We start from the raw sequence: 22,354 nt of genomic DNA, 5'->3' as shown, positions 1-22,354 counted from the left end.
AGTAGGGTATCAGGCACTCTATCCACTGTGCTAACTTCCCCCAAGAGACTTAACAAGGACTTGTTGATTTGATTGACTTTAGGTTAGAGATTTTTAACCTTGGGTCCATGATTTAACTTTCTTTTCTTTTCTTTCTTTGTCTTTCTTTGAAATTGACAACTGCATTTTGATATAATTAATTAATTTTACTTTTTTACTTAAAATGTTGTTTTAAGAAAGTGTCTGCCAAAGAAGTTGGTGTCTGACATAGCAAGGGTTAAGAATCTAACTTTAGGGGAAAAGCATTAGAAGTTTAGACCAGACACAAATCATTACTAAGGGAATGGCATGCATATGGGCTACAAAAAATTTGCAATTTACTGGAAAGTGTCAGAGGTCTCACTTTTGAATTTGTATGGTTTATAATGACAGAAAACCCAAAAATCACACATGAGAATGTTTGCAAAATTTAAGAGGGGCTCTATAGATTTAGCCTTGATGCCAAGCTGAAATTGCTAAGTTCAACAGCACAAATCAGGATTTAGAAGGCCAGAGACCTTCTAAATTTGTATGCCAGCATGTTTCCTAGCTTTGCTAATCTATTACTCTACCCATTCCTAAGACGTCTTAAAAAAACTGTGTAATACACTGTTGCTCCTCAAAGGACTTATTTCATTGACTAAACCTGATTTCTTCTGGCTTCCACATCCTTTTTTCTTCCTGTTTTCTGTTCTGAATGCTATCCAAGAACAAATGGAGTTTGAGAAAGGCCTTTTCTCTTCTGATGAGGGTATAGGCATCATGATATGTCTGCAAGCACCCTTTGGGGATGTTAAAAACACATTTACAGGGATCAAAAGGAGAGAAAGCTGAGAGAACATTTCCCACCTGCTTGGTTATCTGAATTTCTCTGTGGACATGGATGCCTTCATGCTCCTTGGGCCAAAGTAAGACTAATCTAAACGGGCACCAGGTTTATCCCAAGTGTGTGAAGCTATTGTGGGTGGGGGAGACTCCAGTGACAATCCCATCAGAGAATGATAACATGGCAGCAAGTCCTGGCTCTCTGGCCTGAGGATTAAGGAGCTTCAGCTATATAATCACTAATCCTGTTCCAACCTGGATTAGTGATTGGGTAACATCCTTTTTGGACTTTCTTTAAAGAGACATTCTTTTTGTAAATAGTATTCTTCTTCCTTAATATTCTTATGAGACTTTAATTCTTTTTTTTTAAAAGACATACACAACTACAACCCATAAAAATTAGAAGCAGGAGCCGAATGTATTAAACTAGGAAACTATAAATGGTCACAGAACAAATTATTTCACTCTAATAATTTTTGGGAAGGTATAGAAAAATGGATGATGGCTAAGCCCAACAAACCATGCTATTTTCCTTCATCATGTCTAACTATTGAGGATTATGTATGATGTATTGGAAAGAGTTTTGGACTTGTAGTCAAAACACTTGAGTTCTTCTCTTCCTTTTTCTACTTATAAGCTATCTGAAATTTGGGGCAAATCACCTTTCTGGGTTTCAGTTTTTTCATTTGTAAAATAAAGGAGATTGGACTAGATGATCTCTAAGGTTCCTTTTAGTTCCAATATTCTTTGATTCTCTCTCTATTGTTAAGGGTAAATTTTAGGATTGAGACTGAATATATTTTTTTGTGGTCTTCAGGAATTTAAATTCTAAATCCTAATGAAATACTCAAGTCAGAATGAAAATTTATTGTGGTTTATTTACAAATAGAAGGAAGAAATTAAGAATGAGGGAGAGAGAGGGAAAGAGGAAGATCTGCTCCAGCCTGGTCTGAGCCAGGGGGAGTTCAGAGGTCTCAGTCAAGGGGTCTTCCCAGAAGATTAAATCTAGCTCAGCTTCCAGCAATGAGACCTCCTCGGCTAGTGACTTCAGAAAGAGTTAAGGAAAAGGGGAGTCAGCCTTACCACTCACCATATGGTCATCTAAGAGAAGCAGTCTGAGGTCCCAGACTGGAGCCCCTCCAAGTCAACTACCACTGCCAAGAATCCTCTCACAGGAAGTGATGCAAAATATAAAGGCAGTTCTTTACATCATTTCCTGTGTCTCACATGTACCAATGGTGGCTTAAACTTGGCTTTGGACTGCCCAGGGAGTCAGTCAGTTGTTTCTGATTTGTCACTTGCTAGCACACAGGAGTCATAGATCTTCCTCCCCCACAGTTAATCCTTAAGTGGGAGTGTATACATTTCTGGTTGCTAAAATTCTAAAGACTAATCAGGGTGGAGTAAATATAAAATTCACACTGTCTCTGTCTCTCCCCTCTCCACCCTACCTCTCTGTCTCCCTGTCTTTTGGACATGAGTAGAAAAGCTAAAGATTTTAGGTCTTAGGTGAAGGAGAAAAGAGAGGGAGAAGAAAGGTGCAGATGGGCAGAGAGAAGGGGAAGGGGAGACAGAGAGAGAGAGAGAGAGAGAGAGAGAGAGAGAGAGAGAGAGAGAGAGAGAGAGAGAGAGAGAGAGAGAATAGAGTATCAGAGCTGATTAGAATAGTGGTTCTTAAACTGTTCGATTCTCAGATCTCTTTAATAATAACAGAGAACCCCCCTGTTTCTGCAGATTATATTTATTGATATTTACCACATTATGAATTAAAACCAATAAATTTTAAAATATTTGCTAATTCATTAAAGTTTCAATAAATAAGAATATATTAACATAAATATTTTAATCAAAATAACTATATTTTCCAAAATAAAAAGTTCAAGAAGAGTGGCATTGTTTTATATATATTTTTTGTAAATCTCTTTACTGTCTAGCTTAATGGAAGACAGCTGGATTCTCATCTGCTTCTATATTCCATCTGTTTTGATATATTGTTTTAGTTGAGCTTTAAGAAGAAAATATGGCTTCATTCAGATATGTAGCGAGAAAAGGAAACAATATTATAATAGGCAAATAATATCTTAGTAATGAGTGGCACAGAGGATAAAGTATTGATTGGTCTTGGAGTCAGAAGGAGTTCAAATGTCATCTCAGACACTTATTAGCTATATGATCCTGAGCAAGTCACTCCACCCTGTTTGTTTCAAGGTCCTCATCTGTGAAATGAACTGGAAGAGGAAATGAAAAATCACTCTAGTCTCTGCCAAGAAAATCCACAATGGGGTCATGGAAGACACAACTGAAAAATGTCTAAATAACAACAAAAGATGATGAGGAAAGGTGACAAAAAATTCAGATATAGAGAGAGCTAAAATAAACTTTAGAGGGCATTTGTTTTCAAATTTTCATTCTCAGAGGGAGAAATGAGGCCTGGAGAAGAGATATGAGTTGCCCCAAGATCACAAGAGAGGTCATCATTAGAGGCAGGACTTAAACTTAGCCCCTCTCTAACTCCAGAGGCAATACTCTATCTATTGTATCCTATTCTGCCTTCTTTGGGATGGGAAGGACAGTGGATTAGGAGTGGGAAGGCATGGATTCTAGATCTGACACTGTGATTTTGTTCAAATTCATTCTCTTCTAGAGGCCTCTTTCCTCAATGAGAGAGATGGACCATATATAGTTCATTCTGGTTCCAAAATGGGAAAGGAAATTCAGGAGGCTATGGACAGGCAGAAGATGCTTTTGTGCCTTGGTTTATAAGTCAGCAAGGTGACATTGTAAAAAGAAGTCACCCAGTAGCATGCTGACAAATTTTTAACAGCAAGCTCTCTGAAAAAAAAAAGCAAACAAAAACAAGTATACTGGCTATACTATTCAGCTTAATATACATTATTAACATTTTATCCATCACTTTACTAAGTCTACACAGTCAATAAAACAGTAAATCAAGCTCTTTTTTGTAGTGCTTGCTGATTTATGAGGTATAGATGCTCACACTGAAACCTTTGGGAAAACTCAGTTTCTCAGAAAAAAATGGCTTTTTCATTGAATTTGTTCCCTCTGCCTGGGGTCCATAGAAGAACTAGAAGTGAAAAAACAGGACCAGGAACTCTTAAATGATGAGAGGTTTCAAATTAACAAGGTTATAGTTCTGAAAACTGGCTATAGAATGTCCTAATTATTGACTTTTATTCTGCTGAAAATTAGGAAATTATGTTCCTTTCTTATACCTTATGCCCCCATGTGTTAGGAAGCTTGTCCCTACTACCTTCTCCTTTGTTTTTCACTCTTTAGCTGTTTCATTGCTGGTGGACTTTGTGATCCAATTTGGGGTTTTCTTGGCAAAGATACTGGGGTGGTTTACCATTTCCTTCTCCAGCTAATTTTATAAATGAGGAACTGAGGCAAACAGGGTGAAGTGACTTGCTCAGGGTCACACACCAGTAAGTGCCAGAGGCCAAATTTGAACTAAGGAAGAGGAGTCTTCCTGAATTCAGGGCCAGAACTCAGTCCACTGTACCAATTAGCAGGCCTCTCTTTTGGTTTAGTCATGCTCAAATAGCCAGAGCACTAGAGAGAAGAATGAGCAATATTTCTTCAGGATCCACAGAGAAGAGCTTTTCAAGAAATGATTAAGCATGATGTAATAATGAAGGGAATCCTAGTTTTGAATTCTGTTTCTACCACTTTGTATATTTGTGACCAAGGTAAGATGCAACCTTACTAAGCCTCTATTCTCTCATCTGTAAGATGGGGCTAATAATAATATTTCGCAGACTTGTTTTAAGGATCAAACAGAATAAAGTAAGCATTCATTGCAAATATAAACTATTATTATAAGAAAAAGTGAGGGAAGGCAAAGACAAGAGACAAAATTATACTGTATAGATTTGACTTTTTTTTTCCCCACCCTTGGCCAGAGAGATAAATGTGAAAAGACAGAAAGATGGCAGGTCCCTGGTCTTGAGCTACGATTTTAGCCTTTGTGGCATCTAACTTTACTGTAAGTCAAAAGTTCAATCTAAGCTCCTTACATGGCTACAGTTGTTAATGTCAGCCTAGTGACCACTACAGCTAAATAAGGGAAAAGAGAGAGAGTCATTCTTTCCTTAAATAGAGAGATAAGTTGCTCTTTCTTTGGCATTTACAGGGAGGTAGATGGCCCAAGAGACAGCTGGCAATGTGATGTTCTATTCAGGCAAAGCTGATGGGTTAACAAGTAGAGTTGAAAGAAGGCAAGGGTGGAGTCCTCCCTTTTCTGTCTTAGTAAAAGAAAATGCATTCCATCTGTTCCTTAATGCAAGTTTGTCCACTGAGCAAAATGTTTAAGGGAGTGATTTGGACAGCCGTTTTCCAACAAGTGTATAATGGGATGAATGTCTTAAACATATGGACATCAATTTATTTAAAGGTTTTTTGAGGTTGTTTTGTTTGTTTTTTATATAAATGACACAAAAATATTTTTTTATTTGCTTGTTCCAGTTTCCAAACTTTAGAAGTAAATAACAGTCCCAAGTAACTGGCTTGATTTTTACTTTATGTTACCTAAAAAAGAGATAGCTGTGGATGGCAGATTGTGAATTTAGAAAGTCTCAGAATTTTTGTTTCCTTAAAAAAAGGCAAACTGGGCAGAGGTGGATAGGGTGAGGGACAGGATTTAGGGTTGGAAGGGAAATGAGACAATTAAGAGAGGAAAGTATGGGAATAAGTGAATTAGTTCTTTAGGGAAGGAAGTTGGGAATGGCCTTATGGGAGAGGTCGTTGCATTCAATAGCTTATTCACATCCATGGGTTGGCTGTATTTCATAAGATTATACTGGAAGGAACCTCATGCCTTAGGAATCTAGTCCAACCACCTAATTTCACAGATGAGGAAACCGAGTCTAAGAGAGGTGATAAGACTAGCCAAGTTCATTCAAATAATAAGTAGCATAGCCAGAATTTCAACCTAAGTTCTCTGACTGCAAATCCAATACTCTTTTCATTAGACCACAATGACATTTTCCTGTGTTTTATTAAAATAAAGGATGCCTAGGACAAGGGAGTGGAAAATTATGTTGCCTAAGATATATCCCTTGAGAAGAATTTTAGCTACAAAGTAGGAATGTGGAGTCATAGGGAACAGAGCATCCTGGGTACAGCTGGTTAGTGATTCCCTTATAAAAATGGGTACCTTGGAAACCTATGTTGTGATTGAGTGAATGGTGTCACCTTAGTATATCTCAAGATCTGTTTTAAGGCCTTCAGGAGAAAATCATAGACAGTGAGAGCCTACCATAAGAGGACTAAGGGAAGGAAACCAGGTGAGAGGGCTCTGGTATTTTATTTAAATAACTGACATAATTAGTCTTTAACTCAATACCTCCTTCAGAAGCCTTCTCCAGAGTCCTGTCTGTGTGGCTCTAGCCCTGGGGTGTTGATATGTGAAGAGACTAAGAACATATGGCATAAACATCAACTGATATTGTTGGCCATTTACACTGGGCATGTGTCATGCAGCAAGAATGGCTCTTGGAGGCCATGTGACTTTTCTTCCAGTCTTGGGTATGTTAGTGGAGCTAGGTTCTCGTTCTCGTTCTCTCTCTCTCTCTCTCTCTCTCTCTCTCTCTCTCTCTCTCTCTCTCTCTCTCTCTCTCTCAATCTCTCTCTCTCTCCCCCCCCTCCTCCCCTCTTTCCTCCTCCTCCTTTCGACTCCCAAACTTGTGACTTTGTAAGAGGAAGCTTGTAAATAATCGGAATGCAGAAAGCTGGTAGAATGTCAATGGAATTTCCTAGGGAGGCACATTCGCAACACCACCCAAAATGACCCGCGGCTCCAGTCCCTACAGGTCAGAGCTCAGTGCCTGGCACCCTGATATTTTTCAGAAAGGTAAGGTTGCATGATGTCATCCTTGTCTTCCGCCATGCAAGGGAGAAATGAATCGTTTTCTTCACATTTCACTAGTACACACAGTCCGCCTGACAAATTTCCCATTGGTAGGATTTTGTGCATGCATACACAATTTGTCTGTTTTCCTTTCTTCTCCTGTCAACCGATTACATTTTTTTTCAAATTACCAGAACCAGCAGGTTGACATGTGACCATGGTCATTTAGATTTTCTCACTTCATTTCCAGGGTGAAAATAATATTCCCCCTCTTTTTGGTTTAGCAAGTCTAGATGCTGCTTTTATTTATGAGCAATCAGATCATTTTAAAAAAGAAATGTTTGGCTGCAGGGTAGTTCCCAAGAACACTGAGTACCTAGGCATTGGAAAGGAAAACATTTAGAATTGGAGATGTTCTCAGGATTGAAAGATTTTTGCAATTTTGAAATCTTTGAGCAATAGAAAATGAAAGGTAGGATTTTTGAAATACGCTGAACGTACAAAATGCTCCATTTCTGCAAAGCAGTTAGATTAAATTTGAAGTGAAAGAAGTGTCAGAATTGGTGAAGAAAGAATCTTTCCAAGAAGAGGGAATGTTTGAAATGACATAGAATTTTACTAAGTGGCCCTAATGCGCTACTTTACCACCATTAGAAGACCCAAAATTAAATTTTAAGCTGGATTTCCAAAGTAGAACTTTTAGACTTGTCCCCAAGAAAGCAGAAAATGTTTAATCCTTAGGTGAGACTTTGGAGACATATTTTTACACAAATGTAATGAGCTGTAGAAGGCTACAGCACAGTATGACTCACCTCATTTCTTCTTTCCCTTCAATAAACAGCTTCAACATATACTGTAGTAGCACTTATTGTCTTTTTGCAAACATATAAAAAATCAATACACACTTTTTAAATGGCTGCTTGTAGAACATAAACCATGGGAATATTTTTTACCAAAAATAATGCTATTTTACAACTTTGCATATCAGTTGCGTTTTGTGTTGTCTTGGATATCTTTCATGTCTTTTCAAAGATGTCAGACAACTGTGAAGGATGGGGTTAATATTTTCACACAGTTCTTCCCACCCCTACACATACTAAACAGCTGCTACATATGATTTTGTGGAATTTGATATTTCCAACAAAATTACTTCCTTATTTTCCATAATAATATACTAATCAATTTTACCATAGAGAACTCAGTACATGTCAGTTCCTGACTCCTTCTAATTAGCAATGGATGGAGTCAGTGGAAGAGAAAGCCAAAAAATAGTTGACAGTGTAAAATTGGCCATCAAATTTAGCAATTATTTTCTGTATTCTGCCATGGTTGGTCTTGGTCTTCTTGGATTTTTACCACAAGTTAGGTTTGTGGTTATTTCCCCATACCCTAAGAAATTAAATGGAATTGCCCGTGTACATGTTTAATCTAGATGGTCCAGTTGATCAACTGGTATAACTTGTCTGAGCAGTGTTGAAAGAAGCATGCTATATTGCTTCTGTAGCTCATACAGAACTGCTGATTTTTGTTGTTTTTTCTAAAGATTACAGAAAGAAAGTCAACAGTAGTCTGTTTCATATGTAACCCAAGATGCCACAGGCTTCAGAACAAGCATATTTTGTTTGTTATGAGAATTTTTAAAAAGTCAGTGGCCAAGAAACTTCAATTCCTTTCATTTCAGAGTTTTTGCTCTTTCAAAGAAATTTTGAATTCAAGTCTTGTTCCCTTTTAATCAAAGGGTTGAAATAAAACATTTTCATTACAAGCAGACAAAATCTCGGAATCTTAGTTAGACGGAACCTTATGAGCCAGCTAGTCTCACTGGAACAAGAACCAACTCCCCACCTCTAACACATCCCAGTAAATAATCAACTGAGCTTTGTTTGAATAACTCTAGTGATGGGGAGCCTATACTTATCTTGTTTCTATGTCTTTTTTTAAAGCTCAATATGAACAGAGACATGATCTTAACTGAGGGGGGAAAAGCCGTATGCTTTTTAGGCTGAACCAAATCAGAAAAGCACTGCTAGGGTTGGGTGAAATCTGAATGTTTGGACTCCAGGCAGCCTAATACTAAGGAGCAAGTTGAATTTCTTAAAGTGCTGCATTCACTAGATGAATCACGTATGTTCATAAACATAATATTTGGAACTGCTAGGGAAAGAAAAGAAAAACCCTGATTTTAAAATTTAGATAGATTTATAATAAAGCTAAAATTTTATGATGCTACTTTTACTGTATTAAAAGTTAGGACTTTTTACTTGCTTAAATCCATGTCTCTATGTTACTTGCATATCTATCTAATACAAACAATAACTTTTCAAAAAATTACATTACTACCAGCAAAGAATGTTAGAGAATTACAAATCTGAAAGGAATCTTACACAACAATAGTTTACTTTTACTTTACAGAAAAGGAAATTGAGAGAGATTAGGTAGTCATACAACTAGTTAACAATAAAACCAGGACCATAATCCAGATTCCAATCTAGTTCTTTTTCTATTATTTGTCAAACTGGCCATTTAGTTTGACAAGAATTTATAGTATGTGCCTAAAATTTATGTTTAAAAGAGATATAATTCCATTCTTCCACCAGTTGCAGACCACAGTTCTTCTCCGCTTTTGCAGATGGTTTAAATGAGTTTCAGTAGTAAAGGGACAAAACACTTTGGTTAAAATATTACCATGTTAAGAAGAAATGACTAGGTTTTTAGCCAGTTGCCCATGCTTTCTGTCAAACTGAAAGTATTTCTTTTAACTTCTAAAATTCATTTAAATTTTTGTTTCAATTTAAATTGGCTTGAACTCTGTAACTGAATTTATTGGAGATGGTTCAGAGATGTGAAAACTAAATATCCTATTCCCTATGACAATTCAATCAATCATTAAACATTTATTAAGCACCTGCTATGTTCCAGGTATTGTGCTAAGCCCTAGGGATAAAAGATGATAATGAAATGGGCTTCTGCCTTCAAGGAACTTGCTGTTTGCAAGAAAAGCCATTTACATGTGTATTTGTGGTTTAAAATGCAGAAAATGCTTTTAAGTGTGTAATCTCCACGTTTAGAATCTAACAAAACAAAACAAAATAAAAAATATGGGGACCTTTCCTTTTCATTTCCTTCATGAGATTAGGGTTAAAATAGAGCCATTCTATACTTCCTCAAAGGAGCTCAGTGCTACAGTGGATTGAGTGCTGTGCCTGGAGTCAGAAAGACGTGAATTCAAATCCCACTTTAGATAATTAACTTTCTATGTGACTAGGCAAGTCACTTAATCTCTGTCTGTCTGATTCCACATTTGTAAAATAGAGATAATAACAATACCTTTGTTGTTGTTTGGTTGTTTCAGTTGTGTCCAACTCAATCACGAACCCTTTTGAGATTTTCTTAGCAAAAATACTGGGTTTTCCATTTGCTTCTCCAGCTCATTTTACAGAGGAGAAACATGAGGCGAGCAGAATTGAGCGACTTCCCCAGGGTCACACAGCCAGTAAGTGTCTGGGCTCCAATTGAACTCAGGATGAGTGTTCCTGACTCCAAGCCTGGCACTCTAGCCACTGAGCCACTTAGCTGTCCCACTAATGTATTGCTTTTTGATCTAAGCACCTTATTTTATGATGAGGAAAAGAGACTGTGAAGTGACTTGTTCAAAATGACACAACTAATAACTTGCAAGATTTGGGACTTGAACTCTTGATTTCAAGTGCAGTATTTTCCTAGTCAACTTCTATAAGCCATTTTTCTACTCTACCTCTCTATTTCATATAATCTTATTAAATATATTCCTGGAATTAACAGGATTGTCCTTCAATGTGCAAAAACAAACCTTTTAAACCATATTCTGAGGTTCTTGTTAAATGGTTTTACACTCAAGGTAATTTTATTTGTGTTCCTGTTAGATAAGGAGCATTGACTATATGCTTCCTAATTCACACAGTAAGTTCTTGATAAATGTTTGATAAGTGAATAAATTCTTGATAAATGTTTGAATTGAGTTAGTAAGTTTTTTTTCTTTTCTTCTAGTTTGGCCAATTCTGACTTGAGAAGTGAGGTATTTATTTTCTGACTTTGTTCATCAAGTTATCAGTTTCCTTTTATGTACCTTGGTGTACCCTGCTACCAAATAAATTCCAAATAACAAAAAATTCTTACCCTGACTTGCCAGATGCAAAATCATTGATAGGATATGGTTCCAGGAACTGGGTGAGAATTGCTATCTAAAGAAAGTAGGTACTGAACAAAATTGATAAAAGTGCCAGGTGATTGGGCTCAGAAAAGAGATCATTCCATCAACCCAGAATGTTTTATTGCAATGAACATGAATCAGACAACAAGGATATTTATGCTCTTCCAAAGTGAATTGTTCCTCAGTGGTACCAGGGTGATATAATGAGCCATCAAATGACAATAATTTTTATTTATATGCTGCTTTAAGTTTGCAAAGCACCTTGCATATATTATCTTACTTGATTTTCACAACAGCCCTGTGGGATGGATGGATGCTATTCCCTACTTTACAGCTGAGTAAACTAAGACTCAGAATGATTTGCCAAGGCTCCTCCAAGGATGGTGGTTTCTCTTCTAACCACTCACTCCCTATGCTGGCTCTCAACCATATCATGTCCAAAGTCAAACAATGCTCTGAGATTTGTCTGTCTCAAGATTAGTCAATGTAGACAGATCAGTGATAAATCTTGGAAAAACAAAAAGAAATGGGTAACCTTGGTCTCAATAAATCAGCTCATTAAAAACCAGTCATTGCTCTAACTTTGTGTGTAGATGAAACTTCTGAAATTTTGGCCAATGAGAAATTCTTCTCTTTTTTAAAAAAGCGTTATCTGGTGAACATGAATGAGGCAATGTTATAGTGTCAGAATATTTGGGTTCTAGCCTCAGCTTTATAGGTCTGCCATTACCTAGCCAGGCTTTACCCAAGATACAAACTCTCTGGTCTGAAGGTACCTACCTCCTTAGGAAAAACTAGGGTTTGGAGTACATGATTTGAATGCTGTTCTGAATATAACATTCAATGATTCTATAATATTAACTAGATTTTGAACTTTAGGCATACGATTATCGTACTGTCGGCATCAAGTAGCAGGTCCCATAACTACATGGTAGGGTCCTAACTGCCATGATAACTACAATGTATAATTGAGATGTTTTCCATACCCCAGAAGAATTTACATCCTAGCAGATGAAACAGATAGAAATTATTCCATTCATTATAGGCATTTGGAAAGCAAAATTTCTGTATTCATGTGTTCTTTGTTATATTTGAGTTAATGTCACTATAAAGCTTTCAACCCCATAGTGAATGAATCTGTCATATTCTTATATAATCATGAACTTTCCCTTCAAATTTTACATTTTACATTTGTAGATTGTAAACTCCTTGAAAGCAAGGCTGCATTTGTTGTGTTGTTTTTTTTTCAACTAGGTATTTATTCTCTGTGCCAAGCATAGTGACTTTGACAAGTAGGTACTTAATAAATATGGGTTAATTTTTTTTTTAAACCCTTACCTTCTATCTTGGAGCCAATACTGTGTATTGGCTCCAAGGCAGAAGAGTGGTAAGGGCTAGGCAATGGGGGTCAAGTGACTTGCCCAGGGTCACACAACTAGGAAGTGTCTGAGGCCAGATTTGAACCTAGGACCTCCCATCTCTAGGCCTGGCTCTCAATCCACTGAGCTACCCAGCTGCCCCCTGATTTTTTTTAAATTGAATTCAATTTGTACCAAACCCAAGAAGAATTAGAAAATGGTGAATTCACCATTTGGTCTTTTGGAAGAGAGTTCAGTCTAGTTGACTGACAAAGTGAAATGGAATACCTAAATGGGGGTACCCCTTTTAGAATAGAGATCTATGAACTTGTTTAAATATATACATGTGCATATGTATAGATAGATAGATTATATTCCAATTCAGTTGTTATCTTTGTAATCCTATATGTTTTATTTTATTCATTTAAAAATATTATTCTGCAAAAAAGGACTAGGGACTCCACCAAACTTCCAAAGGGCTCTAAAACACAATAAGAAATTAATTACCCTTGAAGATGTCTTATCTAATTGGAAATTTTATGGGTCCAGTCTCTTTTGACCTTAAGGGATGTGCTTTATAATTCAATTCTTTTACTGCTGAGTTTAAGGTGCTATGGCATGGCCTGAGTTATAAGTGATACCAGGTGATAAATGACATTGCATGCCTAGAATAAGTTTTCTGACAAGTGAAATGTTTATTCTAGCACCACATGTAGTTTCAGTTTCCGAAATTCCTTCTAAACTTTTATTTAACTCACGTGACTTCCTTCTAAGGCCTTTTTCATCCTAAAGAGAAAAATTCCGTTTGTTATTGTTACTATGACCTTTCCTATAGAATTAGCTATTGATGTACAGAAAGCTACACTAGCTATTGGTGTACAGAAAGTCTTTGGGCTTTGGGCCAATCCATGTGGACCTTGGCAAAACTGATTGGAAATAGCATTTTTCCCATTATTTTCTAAACAAACAGGAGCCTGTGCATGCCCCATGAAGGTTTTCTGGAACATGTTCAAGTGCCATTTCCCAGCCTCTTTCAGCCTCCTGGGCTGATATTTTCTAAGTCACACAAGTAATTCTTGTAATTTTCTCCTTTGTGGGTTCCCTACAGGATATATACAGGGGTTCACCTACAGGGGTGCAGGATATAAGTGAAGTCTGTTTCTGAGACTCTAAGAAAGCAGTGGCTCTCTGGTCAACAAATTCTTACAGTGGTGTTCCTGAACAGGTTTTCTGTTTAGCCTTTTCATCACTCTCCTTAATGGCATGACACTCCTAATCCAGGAGTCTAGTTATGTACTGCAGATACCTGTATGACGGGCAGATACAGCGTATGTCAGGATTCCTCTGGACAGCTCAGTTATAGCAGCAGAGATTAAGCTCCCGAACTAGTTCCTAGCACATGTGGTCTAAGTAACATAGTAATTCTCAACTCATTTTTGGCAAAAGTGTTTTTATTCATAACACAAAACATTTAAGTTTCTTTGAATTGATTTGCTATCAGTAAAGTGCCTGGGTCTGGAGTCAGGAAGATTTATCTTCCTAATTTTGAATCTGGTCTCAGACACTTATTAGCTGTGTGATTCTGGATAAATCTCCTAACCCTGTTTGCCTCAGTTTCTTCATCTGTAAATGAGCTGGAGAAGGAAATAGCAAACCACTCCAGTATCTTTACCATGAAAACCCTAAATGGGGTTATGAAGAGTCAGCCATGACTGAAAAATGACTCAACATCCATGGAGAACTGTAGATTTGTAAGGGAAGTTCCTGTTGTCTGGCAGAGTAAGAGCGAATGCTGAAACTAGAAGGGATCCTAGAGATCATCTGATCCAACTCCTCAGAGAGAAAACAACTTGCCCATGGTCACACAGCCAGTTAATTTTAGAGCTGAGACTAGAATCCAGGTCTCTTGAGTCCAGATGTGGTATTTTTTTTGCTAGATTAGTACTTCTCAAAGTTTTTGGTTTCTGGATCCTTTTGCATTCTTAAAAATTATTGAAGATCCCCTCAAAGAACTTTCATTAATGTAAGTTATATCTATTGATATTTACTATGTTAGAAAATAAAATGGATATATTTTAAATGTTGATTTATTAATTCATTTAAAATATATTTTAATAAATTATAAATATGTCTAAATGTATAATTTAACAATGCATTATCATGTACTAATATAATAACATTTTTATGAAAAAATAATTGTAGTTTCCAAACAATTTTGTGAGAAGAGTGGCACTGTTTTAAATATTTTTTAAGACAATTGGATTGTATCTGCCTCTGCATTCAATCTCTGAGGATATGTTGTTTTGTTTAACTACATGAAGAAAATCTAGCCTCCCATAGACATGTAATTGGAAAGGGGTAGAGTACTTTATTATGCAAATAATGTTTTAATATCATTATGAAAATAGTTTAGATCTCATGGATCCCTCTGCAAGGGTCTTAGGAACCCTATTAAGAACTGCTGTACTAGCATATACTACTTTTCAGTTGCTCAGAATGAGGTCTTTCTATTTAAGTGGTATTGTTGTTTAGTCAATTAGTCATGTCCTACATTTTGTGACTCCATTTGGGATTTCTCGGCAAATATACTGGAGTTGGTTACCATTTCCTTCTCCAGTTCATGTTACAGATAAAGAAAGTGAAGCCAACAGGGTTAAGCAAATGACTTACCCAGGGTCACATAGTTAATAAGTGTCTGAGATTAGATTTTATTCTAGGGCCAGCACTCAATCCACCATACCACCTACCTACTCCTTCTATTAAAGAAATAGAAATCTAACATGATTCTTACCAGCCAGACCTGAAAGGTCTTGTTAACACAATGGAATTAAATTATGGGCAACATTCCATTTCCTAAATCTCTAAGTGCAATTATTTGTCCTTTAAATTTTATTTTTAGACTATGGATTCCTTATTTTATGTTCCTTTAAAAAATAGAACCCAAAGTATTAAAGATGGCAAGAATCTAGTTTATCTAATCATACAATATGTGTTCCCTGCATGGTAGATTAACAACTAAAAATGAAATATCAGCCCTGAGGCAGTGAGCTTTCTATGGGATAAAATGATTCAGAATGATATATTTATAATTTCAAGCACTTCATTTACATATAATCCTCCAGGGGCCATATAATAAGCTTTCTATTTGATTGCCCAGTTACTTCCCTAGATCAAATGTAAACTTGATCAATCATAACAGAACACATGCATACCATACACAATAGGTTTTGCAGGCAATTGTGGGAGGGATAAATTCCAGAAATCCTAACCATTTCCAACTCCCCAATCCTTCCCAATTGGAAATCAAGGATAATAGGATGCCATTTTCACCACTTGCTTCATAGGCATGGGGTAGGGGTACAATAACTAGCAAAGACTATGACTGGGTCCAGGTAATAACAATGAAAATATACTTCAGATGGGCCACTGCCCCAGATAATAAGGGCAAACAGACTTTTAAAGAGAAATAGGCTTGCCTAGCTTTCAGAAAAGAACTAGGTCTTTGTGCTAGTAAAGACATTGTTCCAGTTGAGTCTTCAGTGGCTCAGGTCACAAAATGGTCTCCCAATGACGTATAAGAAGGAATGCCTTTTGCAAAGCACCTCTCTTCTTCAGGGACACAGAATTGAAGCAACATTCAACTCATCTTCTTCCCTCCTCTCCAAAAAAATTCAAAAAAGATTTTGCCTCCTACACTCCTTTGCCCCTAGGAAATATTGTCTTGTATTTATGAAAAACTTTAGAGGAGAGATATTGGTTCCAGGCTAGGCTCTACTACTAACTAGTTGTGTGACCTAGAGAAAGTCCCTCTCCCTCTGTGGGTCTCACTTTCCTCATTGCTAAAATAAGTTGATTGGACTAACCAAAGTATAAGGTCTTTTCTGGGGCTAACATTCTTGTGTCTCATGACTGGCTTGTATTCCAATGTATACACGAGACAGTTTAGAAGCCTCTGATTTCCCTTGACCCTGGTATTGTCCCCATTCTTCAAGTCACCTTTATTGGGGCAGTGCTTATGTCATTCCTCTTATAGGCTGCTGCAGTTGGGAATGGTTCTTACTTCACTAAGAAGTTATTTCATGCTAGATTAATTTCTAACCTGAGCCTGAATACCAAGGCTAAAATGGATGGTGTGAAGTGACTCTCCCTGGACCACGTTGACTAGCAATGTTATTTTCATAAGCTAGTGAGCCATCAGAAGTCTGAGACTTGATTGTTGAGATTTCACCTCTACCTGGAGCCTAAAGGATAGGTACTCAGTGTCACTTTATTATTAGATTATTTGTTGTCAGATGACATGTCTGAGGGCCTTTTCCCTCCTTTCTAGCACAGCAGAAAGGATTGCTGTGAGTGTTCATTCATTTCACAGAAGCAGCCCCATATTTTTTTGTCTAGGTATCAGGAGTGAATTTATACCAGTGCCCTGTGTTGAAGTGGTAGATACTGACATTTGAAAAGTGATCTATTCAAAATGCGGTTAAAATTCTTACTTGTTTTTAGCATTTTTATACCTTTTGTTTGAAATAACCTTTCAGTCTTAATTGTTAAGAGCAAATAAACTCTCATTCCAATTGAGTATCAAGTTAGTTAAGATTTTGTTGGGCAAATGGCAACATCCTATCAATGGTAAGCAGACAATTGGGTCTTTCTTCTTGATTTGTGGTAGATCTCAGGGTAAACTGACCACCAGCTGTATATTCTGGGCCTTATTCCAGGATTACTTGTTTCCTATGCCAAGCCTGCAAGTTTTCAAAAAATGGTTGTCTATACTGGATCGGAAAGATACACCCTGTATAGATAACTGTTCAGAAGTATGCATTTTCTCTTCCCCCTGTACTCCGGAAAGCCTGACCAAAAACACTGCCCAGAATTGTCTTATTGTTTTGTTTTGTGTTTTTGGAAAATACAACTGAGTACTCAGAAAAAAAAAATCCTTTCCCATTCTGGTTATGGAAACTCCATTGACACCTCATTAGCACCTTGTTAGTGAGGACAGGGTGTGTTTTGGACAAACCGGGTAGGGAGGTTTGGCTGCTGAATGGAAAGGGTTTTCAGTTAAGCCTAATTGCTCTTCTGAAGCTTAGCTACTTAATACTGGCCAGCATTAAGGGTCTATCACCAGCCCCTTGACCATCCTTTGCTTCCTTTCATATTCTCACCTACTTAGGCAATTAGCACCTTCCTGACCCTACTCCCTCTTCCTCTTTGTCCCTGTTCAACCCCAACTGCTGCCCCCAAGCTTAAGCTTATGCCACGACAACCTCCCTGGAGAGCAAAGGTATGTTCAACCTTGTCGGCCCTCCAGCAGACATCTTAAAATACAGCTGAGCTGCTCTGCACTTAGAGGGAAAGGGTATTGTCTATTAGCCTCCTGCCCCTTTAGGAGGGTATAATCAGCCCTTGATTATTTGCTAGGTAAAGAGAGGAGATGATCCAGAAGTCTGACTTTGGAATGGGTTTTTATACCAGCATTTAAATATGGGTGTGCCAACTCTTCTGGGAATTCACTTCAAACAAAACAATGAAGCTGGGCTGTGAAGACATGACTCAGGAGGAGAGTGGAAGTTGTATGCTATTAACATCCTGTACCAGCTCTTTTCCTGACTGCCTCCTGCCCCTAGCTTCATCCCTCCCTGAACACTGATATGAGAGAGACAGAAAGAAGCACTTGTCTCACTGACATACTGAACCACCCTAAACAAAGCTGCCCTCCCTCAAACTTTTTTTGCATTGAAGGATTCAAGGTGTTTAAAGTATAACATATAAAATGATCTGTTTCTCCTAGATCCTGCCCCCTCCATATTCTTTGTTAGGTGTATGCTTTGCTTATTGTAATGTGTATGCTGTATATTAAACATTGTGATATTGATTTTGAATTTTTGAATTTTGAAATTCAAGTTTTAAATTTTCAGTACCAACCTAGACTACTATAGATCATGTGACAAAGATTAGAAAGGACATATCTGCCACAGGTTATCCTTAAGAAAAGATGGAAGAGGCACCTGGGTGGTTCAGTAGACAGAGAGCCAGACCTGGATATAGGAGGTCCTGGGTTCAAATATGATCTCAGATACTTCCCAGTCCAGGTGTGACCCTGGGCAAGTCACTTAACACCCCATTGCCTAGCCCCTATTGCTGAAGGTAAAGGTTTTTTAAAAAGGAGAAAGAAAGAAAGAAAAGATGGGAGGCACAGGTAAGGAATTACTCACAGAATAATTCTCACAGAACTGTGAGTACCTGTTAGGTACAAGATACTATGGTAGAGGCCAAGAGAGGTAACAGGAAAAAAATGGTCCCTGAACCTCCAGAAACTTACAGCTTACTACCAAACAGAATGTTATAAGTCTGTCACAGTATAAAATCTTATGACATTTCTGAGGAGGAGGTGATCACTTCCATCAGGTGAGATCAGGGAAAGCTTCATAAATGAAGAATAAATGAAGAAGAAAAAAAGTACCTGAGAAAGACATTTAAGTTTGCCAAAGATTTCAGCAGGCACAGATGAAGAGGTTCAATGTGTTACTTTGAAGGCACATATCATGCTAGGAATATAGACCTGGAATGGGAAAGGAAAGATGAGAAAATACCAGGGATGGTGGGTTGTATAATTTAGCCAGAATGCAGAAAGGGTCCTGCACTACCCTCCATTCATTTCTTTGCTAAGAATATGTATCTTTCCTTCTCTACAAAAATTTCTTGATGGAGACATTGAACTATTTGGTATCTTTTGACATCAAGAATCTATCTGTAGGTCTTGAGTGCAAGGTCAGATTGTATCAGGTAGAGTTTTTTATGAGTGATTCTTACAATTAGAAACCAGTTTAAACTTGTTTTTTACAGTGCTGCCAAGCTTCTGGACAAGAACCCATTTTCTGTCAGTAATCCAAGTCCTCTGCTTCCATCTCCTGCAAGTCTTCAATTGGCCCAACTGCAAGCCCAGCTGACCCTCCACCGGCTGAAATTGGCACAGTCAGCGGTCACTAGCAACACTGCAGCTGCCACAGTTTTGAACCAAGTCCTCTCCAAAGTGGCTATGTCTCAGCCCCTCTTCAACCAACTGAGACATCCATCTGTGATCACTACCCCACATGGACATGCAGGAGCACCCCAGCACCCAGCAGTAATGCCCAATGCTAGGTTTTCATCTAGGGGGATCACATTCTCACCTCCTAGTCAAGGACAAGGACTGGGACCCTCCATGAACCTGCCCAATCAAGCTACCAATGCCATGGTGATGCATCCTTTTACTGGAGTCATATCTCAGACTTCTACTCAACCAGCAGTTGTCTTGGGCATCAGCAAAACTGGCCCTGTTCCTGCTGTGGCAGGGTTCTACGAGTATGGTAAAACTACTAGTACTCAGGGCTATGGTTCAGATGCTGAAACTCAGTCGAGCTTTCTGCCAACATCAGGTGCTCCCTCAGTTGGGGTAACCTATGAGGGTCATTGTAGTCATACAGGGCATCCAAAGCAAGATGGCCAATCTACCTTCCCCAAGGACTTTTATGGGCCCAATTCCCAAGGGCAACACATGACTGGAGGACAGTCCCTGGGATTCCCAGGAGAACAACACATGAATACATCTTCCACAGGTGGTTCTAAAGGAGAAGTAGATCCATTGCTCCATGGCACGGCCTCAAATAACCAGTGGGAATGGCCACCACTCAGCCAGTCCTATGAGCTATATGACCCAGAAGAACCCACACCAGACACCAAGTTTGGGCCTTCGACCCCTACTCCCTTCAACAAGAAGCAGAATTTCAGTAGCACCCAGAGGCGAGGGAAGGAGGAATCAATGCTGTCGGTGAGGCCTCTCCAGGCTCATGAGCTGAATGACTTTCATGGTATTACACCTCTCCACCTGCCACACATTTGCACCATCTGTGATAAAAAAGTTTTTGATCTAAAGGTAAGGCAGAAAAGGGCAGGGCATTTGGTTTATGTCACCTAGTCTGTGGCACTCAAATTTTTCCCCTATCCACCATGAAAGTTTGGTGACCTTGTCTGACCATATCATTCCTCTGTTCATTAAACCCCACCTGATTATCTCAAGAATCAAGTAGATTTATTTGCATGGTATTAATCTGTTTGGCTCTAATCTCCCTTAGCATCCTTATATCCATTATTCCACTCTTTCACACACTGTTTTCTTTCATCTTCCTGCCTTTCCAGAGGTTGTTTCCTAAACCAGGAATGCATTCCCTCCTCGCCTCTGACTCTTAGATTCTGAACTTCCTTCAGATACAGGCTTTGAAATACACCTACTGTATGAAACTTTTTCTGATCCTTCAAATGCTAGTAACTACCCCCATCAATTGACCTTGTATTTATTCTGTACATAATTAGAATATACTCTTATGTATATATGTTGTCTCCTCATAAAGTATTTACATAATATCCTTGAGGATACTATAGAATCTTAAAGATTGTATCCTTAGACCGTAACTTAAACTCAGTTTTCTCATCAGTAAAATGGGGATAATTCTATTTTCATGGTATTTTAATGGGGATCTATTGAAATAATGTATGGAAACCATTTAATACCCATAAAATATGGCATAAGTATGAATTCCTACTGTTATTCATCTGCCTTTAATATGTCCTGGAGTGCTCTTTGATCATTTATCTTCTTCTTCTGACCTAGGACTGGGAGCAGCATGTCAAAGGGAAAATGCACACTCAGAAATGCATGACCTTCTCTGAAAGGTGAGTTCTGCTGACAGTAGTGGATGACTTGAAGAATACACATATTGAAATCTCCTCTTTTAGAAGGTCTCCTTTTTCTTTTTCATTTAAAAAGAAATTATTCATTGCAAACTCAACTTTAAGCAAAAACAAAGCCAATCAAGCTTATCTTTACAGCTCTTTAAAATTAAAAATGGCTTTCATGTCTTTATTCACTGTCTTCATCCATTCATAACCATTATATACACATATACATATATTCATTTATCTCATACTAATCAGTGTGAAGATTTATTTATGGGTTCTGCATTCTTTCCTTCACACCATTTCATAGTAATCTTTTCTCTGTTTAATCATATTCCTCACATTTATTCATCTTAATTACATAATGGTATTCCTTTGCATTAGTATAGCAGAGTTTATTCAGTCATTTCCAAATTGTTAGCCATTTAAATTCCTTTCAATTGTTTAAATCACAAAGAGTAACATTATAAATAAATTTGAAAAGAGATACTTTTAAATGACATTTTAAAGTTGTATTTTGAAAATTTGTCTATTGGAGAAGAAAGAATCCAGAAAGATTCCACTCATTTTCAATTCTACTAGCAATATATAATGATATGTTGTTTTGATAGTCCTTCAAGCTCTGGATTAAGCCATTTTTCTTTGTTTTTGTCAATTTGGTGGCTTCAGTTCATATTTTAGAGTTGTTCTCATTTAAATTTTTTCATCAAATAGTATTCATGCCGGACCTTTTAGTTTTTTGTAGGAAGATGGAGAAAAATGGGCTAGATAATGAAATTGTTAGATCTGAGTTGACTGGCCAGATTCAAAAAAGTAGTCATGATGGTTCTAAGTCAACTTTGTAGGAGCACTACATTGGAATCAATGCATAATCTTGGATAATTTAACATTTTTAACAATGATATGGATAAAGGAAATAGAAGGGAACAAGTATTTATTTAGAACCTACTATGTGCCAGGCACTGTGCTAAGCAAAACATCTTGATGCTCACAAGAACTCTGTGAGGTAAGTTCTATTATTATCCCCATTTTATAGTTGAGGAACATGCAGAGGATAAGTGACCAACAAAGATGATATAACATTTTTCAGATGGCACAAAGCTAGTAGTTAATACATTGGATAACAAAGTCAGAATCTGAAAAGATCTTGACAGTCTAAAGCATTGGTCCAAGTCTAATAAAATATGAAATTCAGGGTAAGGATAAATGCCTCATACTGATGTTTAAGAATTCAGTTTAAATGTGATGTGGGCTGGTAGTGGGCAACAAGGGGTAATAATAGGAACAGGACCCTCATTCTCTAAAATCTTGCATTTCTCACTAGTTACACTAAACATCAACTGCAACACCTCAGTTTCAGCATTAATCAAACATGAATTATAGATT

General features: G+C 37.6%; 1 protein-coding gene across 5 annotated transcripts in view; it reads left to right on the top strand.

Moving 5' to 3' along the window:
• RBM20 (RNA binding motif protein 20) overlaps positions 1–22,354 on the top strand; it is a 243,365-nt gene that overhangs the window by 166,540 nt on the left and 54,471 nt on the right. For all 5 annotated transcript variants that reach the window (XM_007479029.3, XM_007479028.3, XM_056820201.1 and 2 more), the window contains exons 2-3: positions 19,100–20,168; positions 20,904–20,965. In XM_007479029.3, coding sequence (XP_007479091.1) covers positions 19,100–20,168; positions 20,904–20,965 — 1,131 coding nt within the window. The remainder of the gene's footprint in view (positions 1–19,099; positions 20,169–20,903; positions 20,966–22,354) is intronic.

This window comes from Monodelphis domestica, chromosome 1, assembly GCF_027887165.1.
Source record: "Monodelphis domestica isolate mMonDom1 chromosome 1, mMonDom1.pri, whole genome shotgun sequence".
In the NCBI taxonomy this organism is placed as follows: domain Eukaryota; kingdom Metazoa; phylum Chordata; class Mammalia; order Didelphimorphia; family Didelphidae; genus Monodelphis; species Monodelphis domestica.
Note: the sequence above shows the minus strand (reverse complement) of the source record. Positions and strands in the feature narration are given on the sequence as shown.